This window comes from Fundulus heteroclitus, chromosome 3 (genome assembly GCF_011125445.2).
Source record: "Fundulus heteroclitus isolate FHET01 chromosome 3, MU-UCD_Fhet_4.1, whole genome shotgun sequence".
Classification (NCBI taxonomy): Eukaryota; Metazoa; Chordata; class Actinopteri; order Cyprinodontiformes; family Fundulidae; genus Fundulus; species Fundulus heteroclitus.
The window spans coordinates 12,397,048-12,416,791 of NC_046363.1; the positions used below are offsets into that span (position 1 = coordinate 12,397,048).

A 19,744-nucleotide genomic window follows, 5' to 3' on the forward strand; every position below is an offset into this window, starting at 1 on the left:
GACCCGCCCTCTCCACCTCCTTTCTCCTCAGCCTCCGCTTTTATTCCCCCCTTTGTCGCCCTCAGCGCCCACATCTCCACCGCGCTCTGCCCCTCTCCATTTCCCTATTTTCTGATTCGCTCCTTTGTGCTCCTCTCTTTCCTGTTTCTCTGGCAGATGAAAGCCGAAAGCGGCTCTCGTCTTTGAAGTGGCCGAGGCTGGCACCCTCCCACCCCTGCAGCAGCGGGGAGAGGGAAGCCGAGGTTTCGGGGGGGGGGGAGGGGAAAGGGCAGGAGATGAGAGGAGAGCTACGTGGAGAGAAGGGACAGGGAGAGGTGGGAGAGGTTTTAATTGAGAAGATGAGAGGCGCTCGGGCAGTGGCGGCAGAGCCAAGACGTGTTTGGAGGGAGAGCGGAGGTCGGGGCTTAGATACTAATGATGTCATTGTGCCTTTACCATGGCAACCTGAGGAATGCCTTTTCAAAGCCTCCAGCCTGACCGTCTGCAGAGGGAGGGGCGTCCCTTCAGCTCCTGAAGAAAAGCCTCGAGGCCCCGAACCTGATCCCAGCTTGCTGCTGTGGTCAGTCAGCGATACGCTCCTCCCAGATGTCTGCACCAGCATCAAGAGCCGCTCACAGAGCCAGGACTGGAAACACGCCGCTCTGCTCACGCTCAGACTCTACATGAGCCAAACAGCTGCAGCGGAGGCCTGCTGTAAAACGCTCCGCGGCTGTGGAGTCATGAGGCCGGCGCTAAAACTAATGTAAAGAAGGGAACTTATGGGGAGGCCGGAGCTAAAACTAATGTAAAGAAGGGAACTTATGGGGTGACTTCTTAAAGTCACACCTGTGGTGTTAATGCGTTTTTGTTAGGTTCATGTTTTCTGTCTCCATGCTGAGCTTATGAATAATAATTAATAGATATTGTTTTTCCATTCTAGGTGTCATCCTGATGTGACTCAACTGGCTGTAGAAATCCTTCAGGAGGTCTCCAGATCCTAGATGTTTGTCTAAAACCTTCAGTGATCCAGAGGTGACCTAAAAGTAATGCTGGTTGTACTCAAAGCTGACACTTTTTAGCTAAAGCCGTCTTTAACATGGGATCCATTTGTTGGTACCTGGAACACAATCAGAACTCACTGTAGACGCTTCACTGGATCTTATGTTTGTTTTTAATAAATTTGTTTACCAATTTGAGTCCAATTGCTTCTATGCGCGCGAAGCTTCGTGGCCGTTTGGATATTACTGATTCTTCTCGACTGCGTTCGCCCATAAATTGGATCAGTGACAGTAAATAATATCGCTGTGTCACCAGAGTTGACAGCTCTTTAGAAACATCTCTCCAGTGCTCATCAGTCTGCACAGGATTACATCATGAGCAGTAATTTGGGCTGTCACACGCACCAGAGCACTGACCTTGGAGTGTTTACAGCTCCCACTTTGCTTTAACGAAGAATATTGACTCATTAGATCAGGCCTGGGTGTGGGCCTGTGCTGTGAAAGTCGACCATTAATGCTTTACTCTGCCTGGGAGCCGTTTGGGACACGGGTCATGTCGTTCTGGTGCACATCCACTATATTATTTGACAGGAAACAGCTGAATATGTTACCGCATAAAGAACGGTTCGGGGAAGCTCTAAATGTTGACTGAAAAATGCACGATAGATTTAATTTAAAGCAATAAATGCCGGGCATGCGGTATGTTTGGAGTCTGGATGAGGTCAGCAGTAATAGTCATGCAACGCAGGAGAGTTAATGGCGGCTGCACAGCGAGCTTTGGAGGATCTGCCGTGTCCAGAGGGGAGAATCATCGGTTCTCCCCTCCACCTCCCATCAGATGGAGCCAACAGGAGCTAATGGCCGTGGACAGCTGGGGTAGAAGATGAAAAACTACAACTTGATCATGAAACGCAAATATTTCTATAGAATCTATAGAAAAGATCAGGGTTTGATAATCAGTCTCAACATTCGCTCCTTTCATTACAGTTTTTGTGTCGCTGGAACTTGATTTCAGAAAACTCCCAGTCTGGATATGTTTGGAAAAAGGAAGTCGAGCAAAATTCACTCCCAGGTTTCCAGTCAGCTCACCCCTACTTGTTGCTCCATTTCCAGCCTAACTTCAGGTTGATACATTTTAAGCAATGACTGTGTTCAAACATCCAGAATTTTAATAATCAAGCTGCAGGATTATCATCATGTTTTGTTCCTTGGACGAGTTGATGGTCTTCATTAAACCAATCCATATTTTAAAAAGTGAGGTCACGTTTTGAAAGCAACTTGTTTTCCAATAAACTTGTAATAAGAGTTTTTTCTGGTCTTTTGGTATAAATGTTCCTGGTATGACAGTCATTTATTCATAAAGTGCTGACGGAGTGGAGTCTCCTCCAGGCTCCTACTCGTCCCTTTTACTCCTGCACTAAAACACCTGAGAGTCTACGGCAGGTAAGGATTCTAGTATGGATGAAAGTGTTGGTCTGAATATTTGTAAAGGTCTAAGTTTGTGTTTGGTTAGAAATCAGGACGGTAGCGTTTACACTGAGGCACCTGAAATGAGACAGACATGGGGTGAAATGACAGTCCATTTTATTGTTTCAGAACACAGCAGGCTACAAGCAACCAGCGCCTCACTACTTCACCCCTTTGTAACAGCAGACCAATAGGAGCACGTCTCCACCCCGTCATAACAGACACTCCCACCCAGCTCAGCTCGGTCAGCTAACCCCCTTTGGAACAGCCGGGACACGTCAGTGTCCTCCTTTAAAGCAAGAAAATAGCTCGATATTTGGACCATGATTTCCAATTCATGTTTTTTTATACAAAAGCTACACAATGTTACACTTGGATCATTAGAATACAATTCAACTGATTACCTTTAGTGTTTGGACACCATTTAAAATCTCATCCAGTTGGTTTGGATGGAGCATCACTTAAAAAGGAAAAATAAAAAAAAATAAAAAAACACAAAGACTTAAAATACAAGGGACTAGACAAAAAAGTGAGTAACATAATGCAGAAAAATGAAAACAAGCTTGGTTCCGTTTGTACCATTACAGACTTAAAACAGGATAAAAGTAAAAACCAAAAGTAGTAAAAATGAAGAAAAAAAAAACTTGGTTCGTTGGAGGGAGAAAAAAAAAAAGCTCATTGAGATCAAAATCTGTTTCGTGTCAGGATTAAAGTCAGTCTTCAGTGAAGCCGAGACCAGAACCGAACCGCACTAAAATCTACTTTGTCCCACTGGAGTTCCTGTAGACAGGAAACTGCTGTTGTTGAGTCATCTTCAGGCACTTTCTGAAACCCCGCCTCCTCCATATGGGCCAATCACGATGCAGGTTCATCCAGATCACATGATACAGCTGGAAGCAGAGGAGAAGGGGGTCAGAGGAGGGGAGGGAGACGGTACTGGTACTGCAGACGACCACACACAGATCAAACAACTTGACAAAGGGAGCGGTCACACATGCAACAGCCAGCGTGAGTCTCCTCCTCCTACCATGTCTGTGGGAAACTCCCCACTGTGCCTCCACATCACATCTTTGCTAAGAAGTCTTGGGCAAGGCTACAAGGTGGACTGAGAAGTGCTCTTACCTAGTAGAAAGTGTAGTGTAATGTTGGTCTTGGTATTTACAGGTCGGTATCAAACCAGGCCAGTTGGTTTGAGTCGCCCGCTGGAAGGCCCTCTATCAGCTCGGGGGCGTGTCCCAGGTCAGGCAGCCCCTCCACAGGCGGGTAGTCCTGGCCCGGGTGGTGGCCTCCACCCAGTTCATGGTCCATCATGGGCTCCATACCCATGCTGTCCCCTGCGTAACCCCCAGAGTGGAAGGGACGGTAAGTTGGGTCTGGGGAAGCAGGGGAGGAGGGAGGAGAAGCAGGGAAGCAAAGCCGTTGTTAGAAGCATGTTAAAACCACACAGACACACAGTAGTACGGTGGTTTAACACGGCACAGCAACACAGCACACGTCCTCCTGGTTCGGTTCACTTCAGTCAGCCCCGTTTATGATCCGTTCACTTTGTGCAGCAGCAGCTGCCTGTTCAACAGGTTGGGTCTGTTTGGCAGCCGTCTGTGCTGCACATAAGGAGAACTCGCTCCCTCCAACATGCTGGATCAGGAGACAAGTCAGCAGAACGCTGCTTCCTGGGCCATCCCAGTGATTGGTACCAGTAACCGGGCCACGCCTGCTTTATACACCCATACCAAGGTTTGGAAAACTTACAATAAAACCACAACAGTGTTACACTTCCTGCTGTTCAACGGCCTTAAAGAACACAGACGGCGTGGCCTGAGTAAACAGTAGCATAGCTGGCCAAGGGACAGCCTTGTCAGTGTTTCTAGTTAGAAACCCACTACACATCCCTCTAATGCAATACTGTGTTCATGTGCGGCTGCTTGGCTCAGAGGCACGTCGGTGAGCATCACTGCAGCTGGACCAGCAGAGCAGCCACATCAGATGATTCTACTGGTTCAGAGCAGGAATTCATGCTTTTCTATTTAGCATGAAAGGAATTCAATTGTCTTTTATATTTTGGTGTAAATGTTCCAATATGGTTAAAATAAAATAATACGGTTCATCTGTACCATTGCTACTGAAGGGGTTCCTACTGTAAGATCTCACCCCCAGCCTTAGTTTATACCAAAAGCCTCACTGATCTTCACAAATGTCTACAACTGATTTTCCATTTTCATGAAGACTCACTGACACTAAACTCAGCATCTGTTGAAGAATGCCTTCTCACTGGGTCGGCTCTTTAAAACTTTTTAGTTAGTTGTTTTTACCATGATTTGTTGTTGAATCTGTAGTCCTTAGCGCCTTGAAAGGCGTTTTCATATAAAGTATTGTTTAGCTTTAAAGGTCCACCTGATCGGCCTTTGTCTGCAGCAACTCACCGTCTTGTCTGTAGCCAAGAGGCTCTCCCTGTGCTCCGATGTCCAGACCCAGGTCTCCAGTCTGTGGCAGAAATAAAACCATGAGCAGAGAGGAAGCAGCTTCATGTTTAGTGTGGCCAACATTTAACCAGGTTCCCTGAGAAAGAGGCTCAGAGCACCGCACCTCGTTCCAGGACATGGCTTCTGTCCTGAACAGAGAGCTGGTGAGCTCCACAGACAGACGCTTCTTGTAGTCTTGAGGTTTGTCCTCCGACATCCGGAACAAAACTGCTGCTGCATATGTTGCTGTGGAGGACAGGAGGACATGGCTTCAGGTTTCCAGCTTTAGAAGTGCTCAAACAGAGAGAGCTGCAGCGCTGTTAATCAGTAGGACCTCTGCACTTCTGATCCGATAACTTGGACTTACCGACTCCTTCGTTGCGGCTGTGCAGCAGCTCTGTGAGAGGAGCGCTGGCTCCCTCTGCCTCGATGGCCTCTGCCACCTCCTTGTCCTGGGCCAGCTCACAGAGCACGCCTGCTGCTACACGCTGGATGTTCTCGATGGGAGAATACAGCAGCTGCACACAGAGCAAGGCTGCTGGTAAAATCATCTTCTCCTTGTCTGAACATGGAAAATAGCAGCAGAAGGAGGACGTACCTGAACAAAGAGGGGAATGGTGTTGAGACCCCTGATGACCACTCTGTTATGGAGATCTCTGGCCAGGATGTGAAGCGCTCCTGTGCAGCCCTCCACGATCTCCTCCATACGCACGCCCTCCTGACAACACACACATTGATCAGTGATGCCTCTCCATCCTTCTCATTTCTCCTGCAGGAGCCTGCTGGTGCTTCATGAGGACCAGCAGGCAGTGTGAGGGCAGCTCACCACAAACTGCTGCTGTGTGCCTCCCATGCTGGTGCGTCTCTGCGCGTCCTGGTGGGCTCTGACCAGCAGCTGGACCAGTCTGGGGATGGCGCCCTGCTCCCTCAGGGGGGCGTGGTTGGCCGGGCACAGCGCCAGGTTACGGATCAGACCCACGGTAGCCTGATGGAGGAGAACAGGAGGGGTTCATGACTGACGCCTTTAACTGAGCAGCGTTCCAGCAGATATCAGGAACCACAGCTAAACGGACTTTATTTGGCATCTTTGACCTAGAAGGACTTCCTCAGCCGCGCAGCAGCAAAGTGCTTCCTGCAGCGTAACAACAGAGCGAGTGCGTACCTTGATGAGAGGCCAGTGTGAGGGAGGGTGCAGTAGCTTGACCACCACAGGCAGGCCGTAGTGCAGCCGGACGGCGTTCTGGGCCATCTCAGCGTCCTGGTGTCGTGATGTGAGGTGGCGCAGGGCACAGATGGCCGGCTCTGTGATGTCTTCTCTGTCTCCGGCCCGAAGCACGGTGCGAACCAACGCCTCGATGCCTCCAACCTGCAAGGGCCACGCAACACAGAGCTGATGATGATTAACGCGGCACACACAGAGGGTCTCTGCCTGCACAGCAGAAATTCTCATCCATTTCAGACAGTCGATGAAATTTGATTTACTTCAGGCATTAGTGTTTCCTGAGCATAAAAACAACTCTATAAACCCGTTTTAATCACATGAACCACGGTAGATTTTCAGTCAGTAACTAGAAACCTGGAACAACAAACTTTTCTTCACATCAGACGCCTCTGGGCAGGTTTAATGTCGTTACTTTGGGATAAAGTGATCTTGAGCTCAATCATCATCGTATCATATCTCAGCCGTTTTGTTCATTTCATCTTCTCCAGACTTAGCCTTAAACGTAACGGGTCACAATATTGTTATCACTTTATAAAACGACACGTCAGCTAATCATATCAAAGGGGTTTTTTTTGTTTAAGTGCTGATTCCGTACGTTCTCCTTTAGCGACCAGACAGTGAATTTGTGTTTTCTCAACACAACAGGTTGATGCTCCTTTAACCCAGAAGTCATGACAGGTTCAAGCTGAAGACCTGCAGACTGACAGGAGCTACTGCTGCTGTCCTCCATGTCAACTTCTGTTTCTGAAAATAATCCCTTACTGGAATCAAGAGCTCCATAAAATCTCATTTAAAAACCTCAGAGATAAAAACAACTGGTCACGCTTTGCTGCATCTGCACTTTTGACCAATTTCTCTTTTAGACACCTAAAGATTTTCTGTTCTGGAAAATGAATGTGGAGAAACGATTGAAAGTGTTATTCTGTAGCGCCCCGTTTAGTGGAAACTACTTTGTGAGTGCAGGAGCGTGAGGGGAGGACGCTGAGCTGGGACTCACCTGGCACACCATCATCTTGTTCTTGTAGTTGTTGCAGGTGAGGTTAGAGAGGATGCCAGCAGCACAGGTCACCACGTTGATGTCGTCACTGCCGAGCAGCTGCACCAGAGTTCCCAGCAGACCCTCCATTCCCTCCTGGGAAACAAACTACACATCAGAACCTCCTATTCTGTCTCGTGAACACAAGCACTGGGTTAAACAGAGCTGCTGCAGGTGCAGCCGACCTCACCTGTTTGGTGGCAGCGTCTGATAAGTTCCTGAGGGTCCAGAGACAATTCTGGACCAGTCTCTGGCTTGGATCCGTCAGGTGGAGGCCCAGAGCCTGCATACCGCCTGAACACAAACACACGGCGTCATGCGTGGAACGGCCTGCTGCTGCAGACGTCTCTAAATGTTAGAAACCTACCAGCTTCAACGATGGCAGGTTTGTTACTGGAGCACACTGACAGGACTTTCAGGACACGGCTCGTGGTCCACAGGAGCTTCTCATACGTGTAGGTCCTCATGATGTTGACCAGTGCTTGGGGACCGCCACTTGCCAGGATGATCAACTAGAATGAAAGCAGATAGTCAGAGATCCAGTGGACGGTCTGTTGCTGTACTGCAGTGAAGGTCCCGCCTCCTCACCTTGCTCTCCTGGTTGCCATAGGCCAGGATCTGCAGACAGTCGGTTGTGATGGCCAGGAACTTGACGTTGGTTTTGCTGAGCAGAGCCACCATCTTCTGTAGACCACCAGCTAAACGAACAGCCATCTTGGCTCCTTCCTGGTGCAGCAGCAGGTTGTGCAGGGTAGTGATGGCGTAAAACAGGACAGAATCCACCGGGGAGCTGTAGAGAACAACTCAGGTTACCCAATATTCTCACCAGGATTATTGCTGCCTGTTACAACATCTGCATGTGGAGAACAAGCAGCTCGCTAGAATTCATCACACCGCAAAGCAACATTAACATCCCTGTTCTGAAACGAAGAACGTCTGATTTAGCCTCCATAACCCCCCCCCACTGACCCGAGCATTTTGACCAGCGCAGGGATGCCTCCAGACTTAAAGATGGCCAGCAGCCCCTCTCTGTGATGGGACAGATTGTGTAGGGTTCCTGCCGTGCAGCGAGCCGTCTCCACGTCGTTTGTGTTCTGCATGGTCCGGACTATTGCAGAGACCATCTGAGGGGAGCGCATGATGGCGTGACGAGAAGCTTCCTTCTTTGAAAGCTGGTGGACCATCACTGCGGCTTTGTTGACCACCACCTGAAGGGAAGACGGAATGAGCTCGTTGTGACAACACAAAGAAAAAAGGGCGGCGTGAGCCAGCGCTGCTACGGACAATCACCTGGTCCTCGTCGTTGAGCAGCTTGGTGAGTTCTGGTATGGCTCTGGTGGCGAGCTCGGCGTCGTCTTGATAGTTGATCAGATTGACCACGGCGTGTTTGAGCATCTGCGACGGCTCTGCCAGCCTCTGGACGTTGGTGGGGTTTGCAGTGTCGTACTGTGTGGAGGGGATCTGCATGCCTTCCTCCAGCGTCTCCGGGAACATGGCCGCACGCACCCGCTGAGCACGAGTCATGGCGTACTGCCCGTCTATGTCTGAATCAGAGAGGAGCGCCGTTCCAGCCGTCAGCTTATAACAGCGTTTCTGATCGCTCCATAGGAACAGTAAACAGAGCTGGGACCTACCTTGTACCTGGTCCTGGGAGAAGTTCTGGTTGAAGCCCTGCTCCCACTCATACATGACCTGGTTGTTGTCCAGGTCATCTTCCTCTGGGTTGCCTTTGCCGCTGAGGGAGGGAGCCGTTGTGGTGGCCCCTGAATGAATCCCTGAATCCAGGTAGGACTGCTGCTGCCAGTGGCTGACAGCCGCCTTACGGTCCGGCTCCATGGCCATGTCCAGTTCCATCAGATCAGCTGAGGAGCAGAAACACAACGTTAGCCACACTCCACCTAAAAGCTCATCTGGAGCATCAACAGGTTTTTAGCTACTGTAATAAAAGCATCTCTGTATTTTCTAGCTTCTTTATACTTCATTCAAAAAGGAAATGATCAGGGAAGAACTCCTGAGGTTTGATGACATCTAGCCAAACTTTCAGATAAGCCTTTGTGCTACAACTGTGAAACACATATGGGCCTAAACACTAACAACTCACCCTGGGAAGCCATGTTCCTTTCTCAAACCACGCCCAACACAGCTTCCTGATCTGTAGAGGGGAAAAAGAGCAAATGATCACTTCCATCTACTTCAGCTTGGACAGCGTCACTCAGAGATCAGAGGGGAAAGCAGAGAAGGAAAAGCTGCAGAGAAGGACGCCAGCAGTTCAAAGGAAATGGCCCAGACGTGACTTTCTAGTGTTTTCCTTCCTTCCTTCCTTCCTTCCTTCTCTGCCTCCTCCCTTTCCTTGGTTTCCTCGTCCCATTTTCAGTCAGCTATGCAAACAGTCGCTGCTCGCACACAAAAGCCTCCATTAAGCGAAGCAGCTAGCAGCGATTTGAGCGAGGAAACGAGGGAAGTGCAGCTCCGGGTGGAGGGAGGGCGGCGCTGGCATTCCTGAGCTGGCTTTGAAGCTAAAACCACACACTGTTGGAAAGTAAATACTGGCAGTGGCAGGAGAGGTAGAGCAAGCAGAAGGGATTCATTTAGGAGGGAGGAGAGGGCAAAATGAAAAAGAGGCTTTTTTCAATTCATACTGAAGGATAAATGTTATGACAGAAACTGAAGTTGGGATAAAAAAAAAATGTCTACAAAGGTCTCTCTGAAAATAAAAAACAGGGTATGTATCCATATGCTTTTAAATTATTTTATGCAAAAAATGCATTTTACAGTAAATTGGAAAATAAATGCATCCCCTTAAAAACATGTTAGCTTGAAAAACCAAAGAGGGAACATTGAGGATAAAGAAAATACCTTTAAACCCATGATTGATGCAGCAAACTGTACATTTCCTGTAAATAAATAAACGCAGCCACAGCTTTTATACCCAGTAATAAAAAATAAAAAAACACAATCAAGCCCAAAATACAAAATAGTTTCCATTTTTGTTCCCTTCCTCCTCAGGCATGAGAGTCAGGGTCACGTCCCTGCTATGGTTCAAAGACTGAAGCTTTGTTAGTCTCATTAGTTGAAGTTCAGATCAGGAAATGATGTCAGGAGTTGAAAGCAATCTAGCTGCAGCTCAGGAAACCTGAGGGATTTACCAATTATTAAGCTGCCAACTACTAACAGCACTCTGCATTTAATGCATGTTCACACAGTGGTTGTTCAGCACCACCAGCTTAAGCTACTAAACAGGAGATTTTCTAATCAACGGTCCACACCTGAAACTTTCAGCCATGTTCATGTGTTGGAGCCATTTTGACACTGAACAAAGCCAGCAGACTCACTGCTTTGACTTTTGTATAAATAGGATCTCAAATAAGGAAAGAGCCTTCAGATAACAGCCCCTGAAATATGTGGTGTTAGAACCGTGTTGCTGCCGTTTATTTGGATGTAGAACGATGTGAAACAGTCAGAGCAGTGGAGGAGAAGCTAATCAATGACTGTGTGCAGCACAATGTCTACAAATGTGAAGAGCAAGTCTTTAGTAAACTATCACACTTCAAAGTTTCTCCTCTTTATTAAAACGATTTTAACCAATTTAATTGTTTGCCTAAGCACAACTAAGAATTGCCTCAGCTCTCCCAGACCAACAGGAGCTTTGGCATCCAGAAAACACCAGCGTACTGTGAGGCCATTCTGCTTCAGACCAACTCATAAATGTGTCACTATGACGCTAGCGTGCAACATTCAGATCTAGGAACAATTAAAAAACTAAAAAAATAACAGCCCAAACTGTGCCGATTTATCTCAAAGCCAGTAGTTTTACAACTAGAATTAAACATTTCTGACAAGATTTTACCAGCTTCCATGTTTTCCCCATCATTGACCCGTGTCTGAAAAACTTCTTGTGGATTTTAATCACAGTGAAATAAAACCGTAATAAATCACGCTTTTATGGAGGAGAAGGAAACATTTGGAAGCTTTCAATCAAAATGACCAGATTTTGACCCAAACACACGTTCACCTCGAGGTTTTTCCAGGAAGATGTGGAGCAGAGAGGAGCTCTAGTCTCAGAAGCGTCTCCTTCCTCTGCTGCACCATGTGGGTAAAACCACACGAGGGTCTCTGGGGATTATTCCTCATCCTCTCAAGTGTTTACAGCAGAGGTCCTACTTCTGTCCCACTGACTAAACAGCATGACCACCCTCTCTAGCTTCCCTAGGTGTATCCCTGTCTGGGGTCGGGGGGCCCCCCCGCCTCCTGCTCCATGGTCGCCCCGGTTACACCCCTCCCAAGGAGGACGAGCATTTATGAGCCAACATGGATCCTTCATGGTTCTTTGTAATTCACCTGATGTTTAAGCTCCTTTGCCATTTGCAGAACTGTTCACCTTCTACTGAATCAATTGTTGGTCTGAAGGCACGTTGAAGCGCTCTGGGAGCTCCGGTTATTGAGCAAGCTTTAGAAAACCAGAGCAGGAGAACAACTATTCAGTTTTGTCCTGCAGTGGTTACACCCACACAAAGAAAACACCTCACCTCTGTAGACATGTTAGACATCTAAACAATTTAAGTGCAGTTACTGAGCTTTGTGGTTTTATAGCAGCAGCCTGACCAGCAGCGTCCCTCTCTCTGCCACACAGCTGCCGGTACGAGTACCGGCCGGCCCAATTTCCCTAATCTAGCCTGCATCTCTGAGCTAACAGATCGACAACTAGAATAATAAGACATGTCTTTGGCCACAGAAGCCCTGAGGCGATTACATTTCAGAGTCCTGCTGGCCCGGTGCTGCAGATAAATCTTTGCATTAGAAAAGCGAAGCAGATGCAAAACTACAACAGCGTCCTTTGACTACTGTTTTAGTTTCTCCGTCTGGCAAAAAGGGTGCGGCTTTAATTTGAAAACTGCTAGGAGCTTGATTCAATCAACCGAGCCTGGTCTCCCTGTTTTCTGCAAGCCCAAAATACAAGAAATGCTTAAACCAGACTGTACAGTCCTAGCTCCAGTTCAATTAGAAATCACCGGTTAAAGTCTGACTAAATGTTTAGCATCTGCTCCTAGCGTCTGGTGAGAACACACCGAGAAGCTCATTGTCCTGAGGAGCTCATGGCGAGGTCAATAAAATCATGAATGCCATCAAAGCCACAAGCCAAAACCAGACGGTCAGCCAATAAAGTGGTTTCCTGGTATTTCTAGCACTGCAGGAGTCTTCACCAATGGTTAAGCCTCTCCATGCACCTTGGGAGTCAGAGTGCCAGAAACTTTTGGATCTCAGGACTACGAAAATGGAAAAGACGCAGGCGGATTTTAGTCTATGACCAAAATAGAGGTATACTGCAGATTTAGAAGGATCCAATTTTAAAACAGACGTTTCTCTCAGTTTGAAGTTTAGGTTCTGTTTAATGAGACGTCAGAGAGTCCTGGAGTATTTCAACTCTGCCCCTCCCCCACTAGTTGCTGCACATTCTGGCTAGAAAGCTTTCCTTATTACACACAGGGAAGTATATTCTGCATGAAAAACATAACAGTCAAGGTGTAGAAACCAAAGCAGTGCCAGTCATCACTAAGAAATGCTGTTTTTATAACAGCTGGCAACAAGCAGCTGTCTTTAAAAGTAGAATGGGAGGCAGATCCTTTACTCATCAGGCTCCTCTCCTGTGGAACCAACTCCCAGGTTAGGTCTGTGAGGCAGACACCCCGTTTACTTTTAAGACTAATCTTAAAACTTTTCTGACTCTGCTGGGTTCTCCTACTGTTCTCTAATTTGCAGTGTTTGTTGTTATTTAATCTTTTACCTTTTAGTTCTGTCATTTATATTTCTTCATAGAAGGTACACCTGGTCTGGTGTTCTGTTAGCTGTGACATCATCCAGGGGAGACAGATAATCTGCTATTACCATCTAACGTAGAAAATACTCCTGAATCAATGAGTGCTTCTGTGCTTTCTGTGTCTCTGCTCTGTCTTCTGTAACCTCCAGTCAGTCGAGGCAGATGACCGTTCATACTGAGCCTGGTTCTGCTGGAGGTTTTTCTCCCTGTTAAAGGGGAGTTTTCCTCTCCACTGTCGCTTCATGCATGCTCAGTATGAGGGATTGCTGCAAAGCCATGGACAATGCAGACGACTGTTCACTGTGGCTCTATGCTTCTTCTGGAGGAGTGAATGCTGCTTGTCTAGACTCAATGCTGGGTTTCGTTATATAAAGGTCTGACCAATCTGTATCATTGAATTTGACTTTGTAAAGAGCCTTGAAATGATGTGTTGTGAATTGGCACTATATAAATAAAATTTAATTGAATAAAGCTACCAGCTCAATAGCATTAAATGTGTGTTAATGCAAACACATTTTACAAGAGAATTTTATAGTAGGTTTAATCCACGGTGGAGCAGAAACTGAAAAAAAAAAAAAAAAAAAAAAAAAAAAACAGCAATAAGAGCAAAAACTGATAAAACAGGAAAGTCAAAGATTTTGTACATGTGAATGAGTTCATGGAGCTTGTTTGCAGCAAATATAGGCATCCTTAAAGGAAAACTCCACTTTAGTTTGTCTGGGAGAGTAAAACATTATCTTGCACGTCAGATGACGACTGCTGTTTCTAACCACGAATGTGCCAGCTCAAATTTGCTGCTCACACGCCATCCTTCCAGCACTGCTGGCCTGCCCTTGTATAACCCAACACGGTCCTAACGAGAGCCACATGTCTCAGACATGCCTGGATACAAATCAAACATACAATCAAAGCACACAGTGGAATCATTTATGATTCACACTGGTGGTTAAGCGGTTCTTTTCATCTGGCTTTGAAAACCGAGTTTCTTTTTTATAAATGAGCAAAGAGAAATTTCTGGCTTCCAACAGAGAAAAGGGTTAAGTTAAACTGAACGGCAAACGTGTTACTGCAGGACTTCTTACTACAGAGCTAAGCAGCCCAGACACAAAAATCTGAACGACAGGTTTCTTTGAAGCTTCGTGTGAAATCCAATATGTAGTTGCGCCTGGTGGAGTTAAAAGGCAGATAATTAAAACCAGATGCACATTGCCCGACAGCAGCCACTAGAGCAGGAATGGCGGCCGCACGTGAGCCCAAGGCGTCTCCTCTGCCTGGCCTGTGCAGCTCAGCGAAACTCGACAGATCCGCCATGGTATTCATTTTCACTGCACTTTCTGGGGCACTTTATTTTGTAGAAATATTTATTTTGATAAAGGTATGAAGTTCCGCCTGCGTTCGACTTCTTCATGCAGCGAGGACGTTTTGCATGCGTGGCTGCCGTACAGCTGCCTAATCGATCCACTAGGGGGAGCACGGTCAAACCATTTATAACAAGTCATTTTTTCGCTTATTGGCACAACACTAGAACGCCACCCACCCAAAAACAAAAACCTTTGCAACCTTAACTACTCGTCTACTGAGATCTATACGTCTGTTTTAAAACAAATTTTGCCAGATTGAGTCACACGTAAGGTGAAGGTCAGGCTGGTTTATAGCTAATAATTGTCACTTAATGCCTGCGGCTTGGCGTCCAGAAAGGGGGGCATATACACTACCTGGAAACATTTTTGTAGCTTCAACTGCTTTAATTTTCATATAGTATTTTAATTAATAAAATCTGACATGAAAATGTGAAAAACTGTTTAGGTCAATCTTAAAGGGTATTTTAATTATGAATAATGTATATGCATGTTGCTCTGTTGGTTTGTAGTCTGGCTCTTGATGCTGAACTGGTTGGCCACCCCTGCGATAGAAGGATGCCGTGTCCAGTGAACTACATGAAAACTCCCCTTTATCCATGCTTGGAACGCTCCATTAAGCAGCCATGGTAGATATGAATGTAAATGGTTCTACTATGACCTCCACACCCCATGTAATATTTAGCTAACCGCTATCCACCTGAACACAGAAACAGCCAAACCTCTCTGATGTACTCAGCTACAGGAGACCTGGACCAAGTCAAGATTAAATAACACATCACACCGCTGCAGCACAGACCAAGTTAAAATTTATATCTGACAACAACACTTTTGTGCTGCAGCTCAGCCTCGCAGGCAAATTAAAAACGCTGAGCTCCTGAACGGCAAAGCAAAAGGCCAGAGCTAAAATCAAAAACACGAGGACAAAAATGCTAGTAGTGTCTGTGCGTGTTGTAATCCACACCAACAGGTAGAGGACAGTCAGCGTACACAGCCCCAAAGCCTAATGTAAGGTGTTCTCAAATGCTTCTCTATAAGAGTCAAAACCAGAAAACACATTCTCATTCCTGACAAAACCCAAAAGAGGCTCTCTTTCAGCGAATGTGCAAGCTGGGCTGTATTCAAGTGAGCCTTGGGTAAATTACCCCAGGCTAAATTACATTTCTGTCCATTTGGCCCGCAGACATTTGTGGCTAAATCTTACAACCCTCTTCCTGGCAAGCAGGGGTATTAAAAACATATACTTGGTTATTTTCTACAGAAAAAAAAAAAGAATGACACTTGAAATAAAAAAAAAACAAACAAAAACACACACACACAAAAAATATTTAATTTGAGACCCGGACTACAAATGAGCTAAATCAATCTAGCTTCTACGGATCCCATTTACTTTATTCTGGACAGATACTGGGAGTCAATACATCCAGATGAGTAAATGAGCTAAAGTAACCTGAGTATTGGCAGAAGCAGAGAGAAAAAGAAGCTGCCACGGGCTTAGCAGGCTAAAGTGCAGGGTCAGCAGCACTCTACTAGCTGCCAAACACCACAATGAACCAAATGCCTGCAGCTGCTGCAGAGGCTTATTTAGTGTCTCAACTGCAAAATGCTGCATAGCTGTGGACGCAGGACAGACACCAGCGGGACTCGTGTGAATAATCGGTCTCAAACGGCAGGATATGCTTTCCAACGTAGTTCACACGTGCTGAGTTTTCTCCATTTATTTAATTGCCATTTTAAGCCTCGAAAGTCTTGACATCTGAGCGACACTGTGAACGCTAATCGCCGTCTAAATCTAGACGATGTTCAGTAAAAGAGGAAACAGGAAACCCAACGTTGTTCCGGTAATGGCAAGACCACTGGAAAGGTGGATCGTCTCAAAACATACCACCTACGTTTCCGTCTGAAAGATTTCTGCGCATCATCAGAAAAAAAGGAGAGAGAGAAAAAAAAAAAAAAAAGCAGAAAAACAAACGTGCTGACAAGATAGCAAGTTTTGTCGGCTTTTTATTCCACTGTGCAACTTGGCCGGGGATTTCTCTGCTGAGCCACACAAACACACAAGTCATCTAAAAACTAAACAAAACAGACTAAATGAAGCACCACAAGAACATCTGCAGTCTGACATAAAAAAGGTTCAGTTTAGCGGCAAAGCTCAACATTGAACAAAATAATAATTATTTAGTGTATATTAGGAAAAGCTGTGAGGTATCCTACCCTTTCACGTGTGCCTTTTAAATTGTCAAATATACTTTAGGAACAAAAAAAAAAAAACAAAAAAAAAAACACTTGTATTTCTAAGCACTAACATTGTACTGACTCCCATTTATGTCAGTAACTCCAATTGTGCCAAACCCTGATATTTACCCCAACTATTACATCCAACCGTCCTAATCCCAATTTAAATTCACGCTATAGCCCAATCCTAATCACAAAACCTAAAACTAATGGTCCTAGTCATTAGGAAGGCGTTATCCCCAAATACCTAGAAAAAGGTAACAAGAGTATGAAAAGGACCAAAAATAGTTAACACAAGTACACAACAATGTACACAATCATCCCCCCCCTTTTTTTTTCCATTCCTCGACCTTTTCACCACCACGTACTTAACCCATTCATACCGCTTTAAAAATCTTTGTACTTCTATGAATAATTCAGATAAATTGTCACGAAATGCTCAAATCTCAGTATTTAATTGCATTCTATTTTTCAAAACACTTTGCGTTACGTCTCATTTCCAATTTTGTCCCTGATCCCAGTTCGTCTTGCTGGTAGATATGTACTGGAGTCAGTGTCACTGCCCAACAGAAGAGTGGACGACACAGTTATTGTGAGTCGGAAACGTCCCCTGGCGGGCGCGTGCTGGCTGGCGCGTGGTAGGTCCGAAACGTCCCGTGGCAGACGGTTCCGTTCACGACCCGAAATTAGAAGGTTACCAAGCGGAGGAAACTCGGCAAAAATACCAATGGAGCAAATTACGCACCCCCCACCACATGCCCAGGAATATTAACCAGAACCTGGCCAATACGCACCCGAACAATACACGCGCCGCCCCGCCTCTTCTCCACAGCTGCCCCCGACTTTCTGCCCCGACACCAGCGACTCAAATTTCACACCCAGGCTCCTCCTCGTCTTCCTCCCGGGGCACATCGGCTCGGAGGAATTTTGTCGGTCTTTGTTTAAAATGACGAGAGGAAAAAAAAAAAAAAAAAAAAAAAAAACGCACACACGACTGTCAGAGTAAAAGAAAAATAAACAAAAACTTTGTCCGAGCTGAGGCGTTTAAATTACATTAACGCTCCGTACAGCTGACGGTCTCACCAACTTCCAGCTTAAGCCGAAGCGTTTGCCCTAAATTCACAGGACTTCAGAAATTCGCGTTCCCGTCGATGAAACGTTAACATGCAAGTTAAAAGTGAACTCCCCGGTGTATCCTCGCCACCTCCCGGAGTTTTAGTTACGCAAAAAAAAAAAAAAAATGATAAAAAAAAAACAGCTGCTAAAACTAAGGCGAAACTCAAGAAAGAAAAATATGAGTCACAATGGAGGAATGTGGCCAACAGTTACTAAGCTAACAGGCTAACGTTGATTAACGTTGATTAACGTTGACTAACGTTAACTACGCGGAGCAAAAAAAAAAAAAAAGACGAAATATAAACGGCTCCTCCAACCCCCGTTTTCCGTCTCCGAAAGGTAATAAAACCCCAACGCGACTGAGCCCTGGCCGGGAAACAGCCTAAAATGTCCGTTACAAACATCAGCTTGGCAAATACCTTTAACAAAAATGAGCCTTTGCCCAGAAGGCGGTGGCTGGAACATCCCAAATATCTGCCGTGAAAGCAGCTGACACGGAGGCTGCCGCAGCTCCATCCCCGGCCGGTCGGCCCGCGCGCGCGCGCACTCACACACACATGCACACAACAACCGTCCCCACTGCCGCTGGCGTTCACGCGGACCCGGGTGAGGAAAAGGGGAAAAAACTGTGGAAAGCCGAGAGTTTTGGAGTGTTGAAGCCTACCCTTGTCAATACGACAAATCCGTCCACTCGGGTTCCGGGGATTAAAAACCACTTGGAAAAATGAAAAAAGGAAAAAGTCGAGTAAAATGTGCAGAGCAGCGTCAGCGGGGAGCCCTCATCCACTCCCTCACAGGCAGCTGCAGACAGCAGGTAACGACGCAGCCAGAACAGCAGAGACTGAGAAATGTAAGATGGCGGCGGAGATATATAGACCGGAGAACAGCCGCATTCTGCCAATATCCTGCCGTGCTGTCTGAGAAAATAGAAACTACAATCACACATCTTTTTTAATATTGCTGAATCCCTCACCGGATTCCACATAAATTCCCATGTGACAATAACGAAAGTATTTGGAAAGAATAGATACCAGATTTCATGGATCATACCTTTGTAGGAGTGGAGTAGGAATACACAATGAAAATGAAGTTCCAGCTCCCCCAAAAAGGAAACCTGATCCTCTTTCCCAGAGTTATCATGGTTTGTAAAAAAAAAAAAAAAAAAAAAAAACATACAATGAAACAGAAAGGATTATTTTATTCAACTATGCAAAATTAAACTTTTAAATAAAGCAGACAGGGTCCCTATCATTACTAGTGGCTTATTTACTAGTTCTTCCCTACCTGAAATGGAATAAAAAATACACAGCATAAAAAGTTTTTTCAAAAGCCCACAAAATTGGCCTGGGCTAAAAAGAGAAGCCTGTTAAATGTCTTGAACCCGTGTCTTGTGGAAGAGTGGTTCCCAAACTTGCTTGTTGCTTCCAGTCCTTAAAATAACAACTGAAGAGACTTGGGACCTTGACTGTCTGTTGACTATGCAAACAAAGCTAGCCAAAGGGGTATGATAATAAAACAAACACCAGCAGCAGCCAAAATATATGTTTTTTTTATGCCAAACCTAAGTAGTTATTTATTGAGTAACTTGGTGCCTAAATATTTTGTTACTTTTACTGTTTTCGTTACTTATATCCGGCACCCAACCTTAGTTTAAACCCCTGCTGTAGACAGATAATACTACTTGTTTTGGACAGAACAATATAGACAATGTTAATGGTCAGACCACCGTTAAAAGTCATTCACAGAGCAATGAAATACACTCAGAAAAATTGTTTATTTATATATTGGTTTATTTGTTGCTGATTCACTCTGAGATTTTCAATAATCTACTGATATTCATTCAGAAGCAGGCTTTTGTTTTTCCCACAGCTGGTTCCTTTGGAAACAATAAAACGCTCCGCTCATGTCTGCAGGCGATATGGCAAGTAGTCCAGCAAGTCTGAGCGGCTTTCTTGTGTGAATTACCTGCATCAGGGTTCAACTCGTGCCTCTGCGTGCTTGTCTGAGATACCTGTGAGTGGATGGTTACATCGTAGAATCAAATCAAAATGTGGTGAGC

At 45.8% G+C, this 19,744-nt stretch overlaps 2 protein-coding genes across 8 annotated transcripts in view; one reads left to right on the forward strand and one right to left on the reverse strand.

Moving 5' to 3' along the window:
• The window catches only part of ulk4 (unc-51 like kinase 4), a 130,143-nt gene extending 128,968 nt beyond the window's left edge, over positions 1–1,175 (forward strand). For all 5 annotated transcript variants that reach the window (XM_036130229.1, XM_036130241.1, XM_036130246.1 and 2 more), the window contains one exon: positions 920–1,175. In XM_036130229.1, coding sequence (XP_035986122.1) covers positions 920–980 — 61 coding nt within the window. In that variant the 3' untranslated portion in view covers positions 981–1,175. The remainder of the gene's footprint in view (positions 1–919) is intronic.
• Positions 1,176–2,544: 1,369 nt separating this feature from the next.
• ctnnb1 (catenin (cadherin-associated protein), beta 1) lies at positions 2,545–18,536 on the reverse strand. 3 transcript variants are annotated; one of them, XM_021314565.2, is made up of 17 exons: positions 18,350–18,536; positions 9,263–9,313; positions 8,796–9,023; positions 8,452–8,705; positions 8,131–8,369; positions 7,750–7,951; positions 7,529–7,673; positions 7,352–7,455; positions 7,123–7,269; positions 6,066–6,269; positions 5,730–5,888; positions 5,502–5,621; positions 5,271–5,421; positions 5,028–5,149; positions 4,865–4,925; positions 3,567–3,817; positions 2,545–3,334 (listed from the first exon to the last, which is right to left on the reverse strand). In XM_021314565.2, the coding sequence occupies exons 2-16, from the start codon at positions 9,273–9,275 to the stop codon at positions 3,603–3,605; spliced, it is 2,364 nt and encodes a 787-aa protein (XP_021170240.2). In that variant the 5' UTR covers positions 9,276–9,313; positions 18,350–18,536; the 3' UTR covers positions 2,545–3,334; positions 3,567–3,602. The 3 variants fall into 3 exon arrangements, with proteins under 3 accessions (XP_021170240.2, XP_012714496.2, XP_021170246.2); XM_012859042.3 differs by having other exon boundaries at positions 7,123–7,257; positions 18,350–18,535; XM_021314571.2 differs by lacking the exon at positions 18,350–18,536 and adding an exon at positions 17,364–17,388.
• Between the last annotated feature and the right edge of the window lie 1,208 nt (positions 18,537–19,744).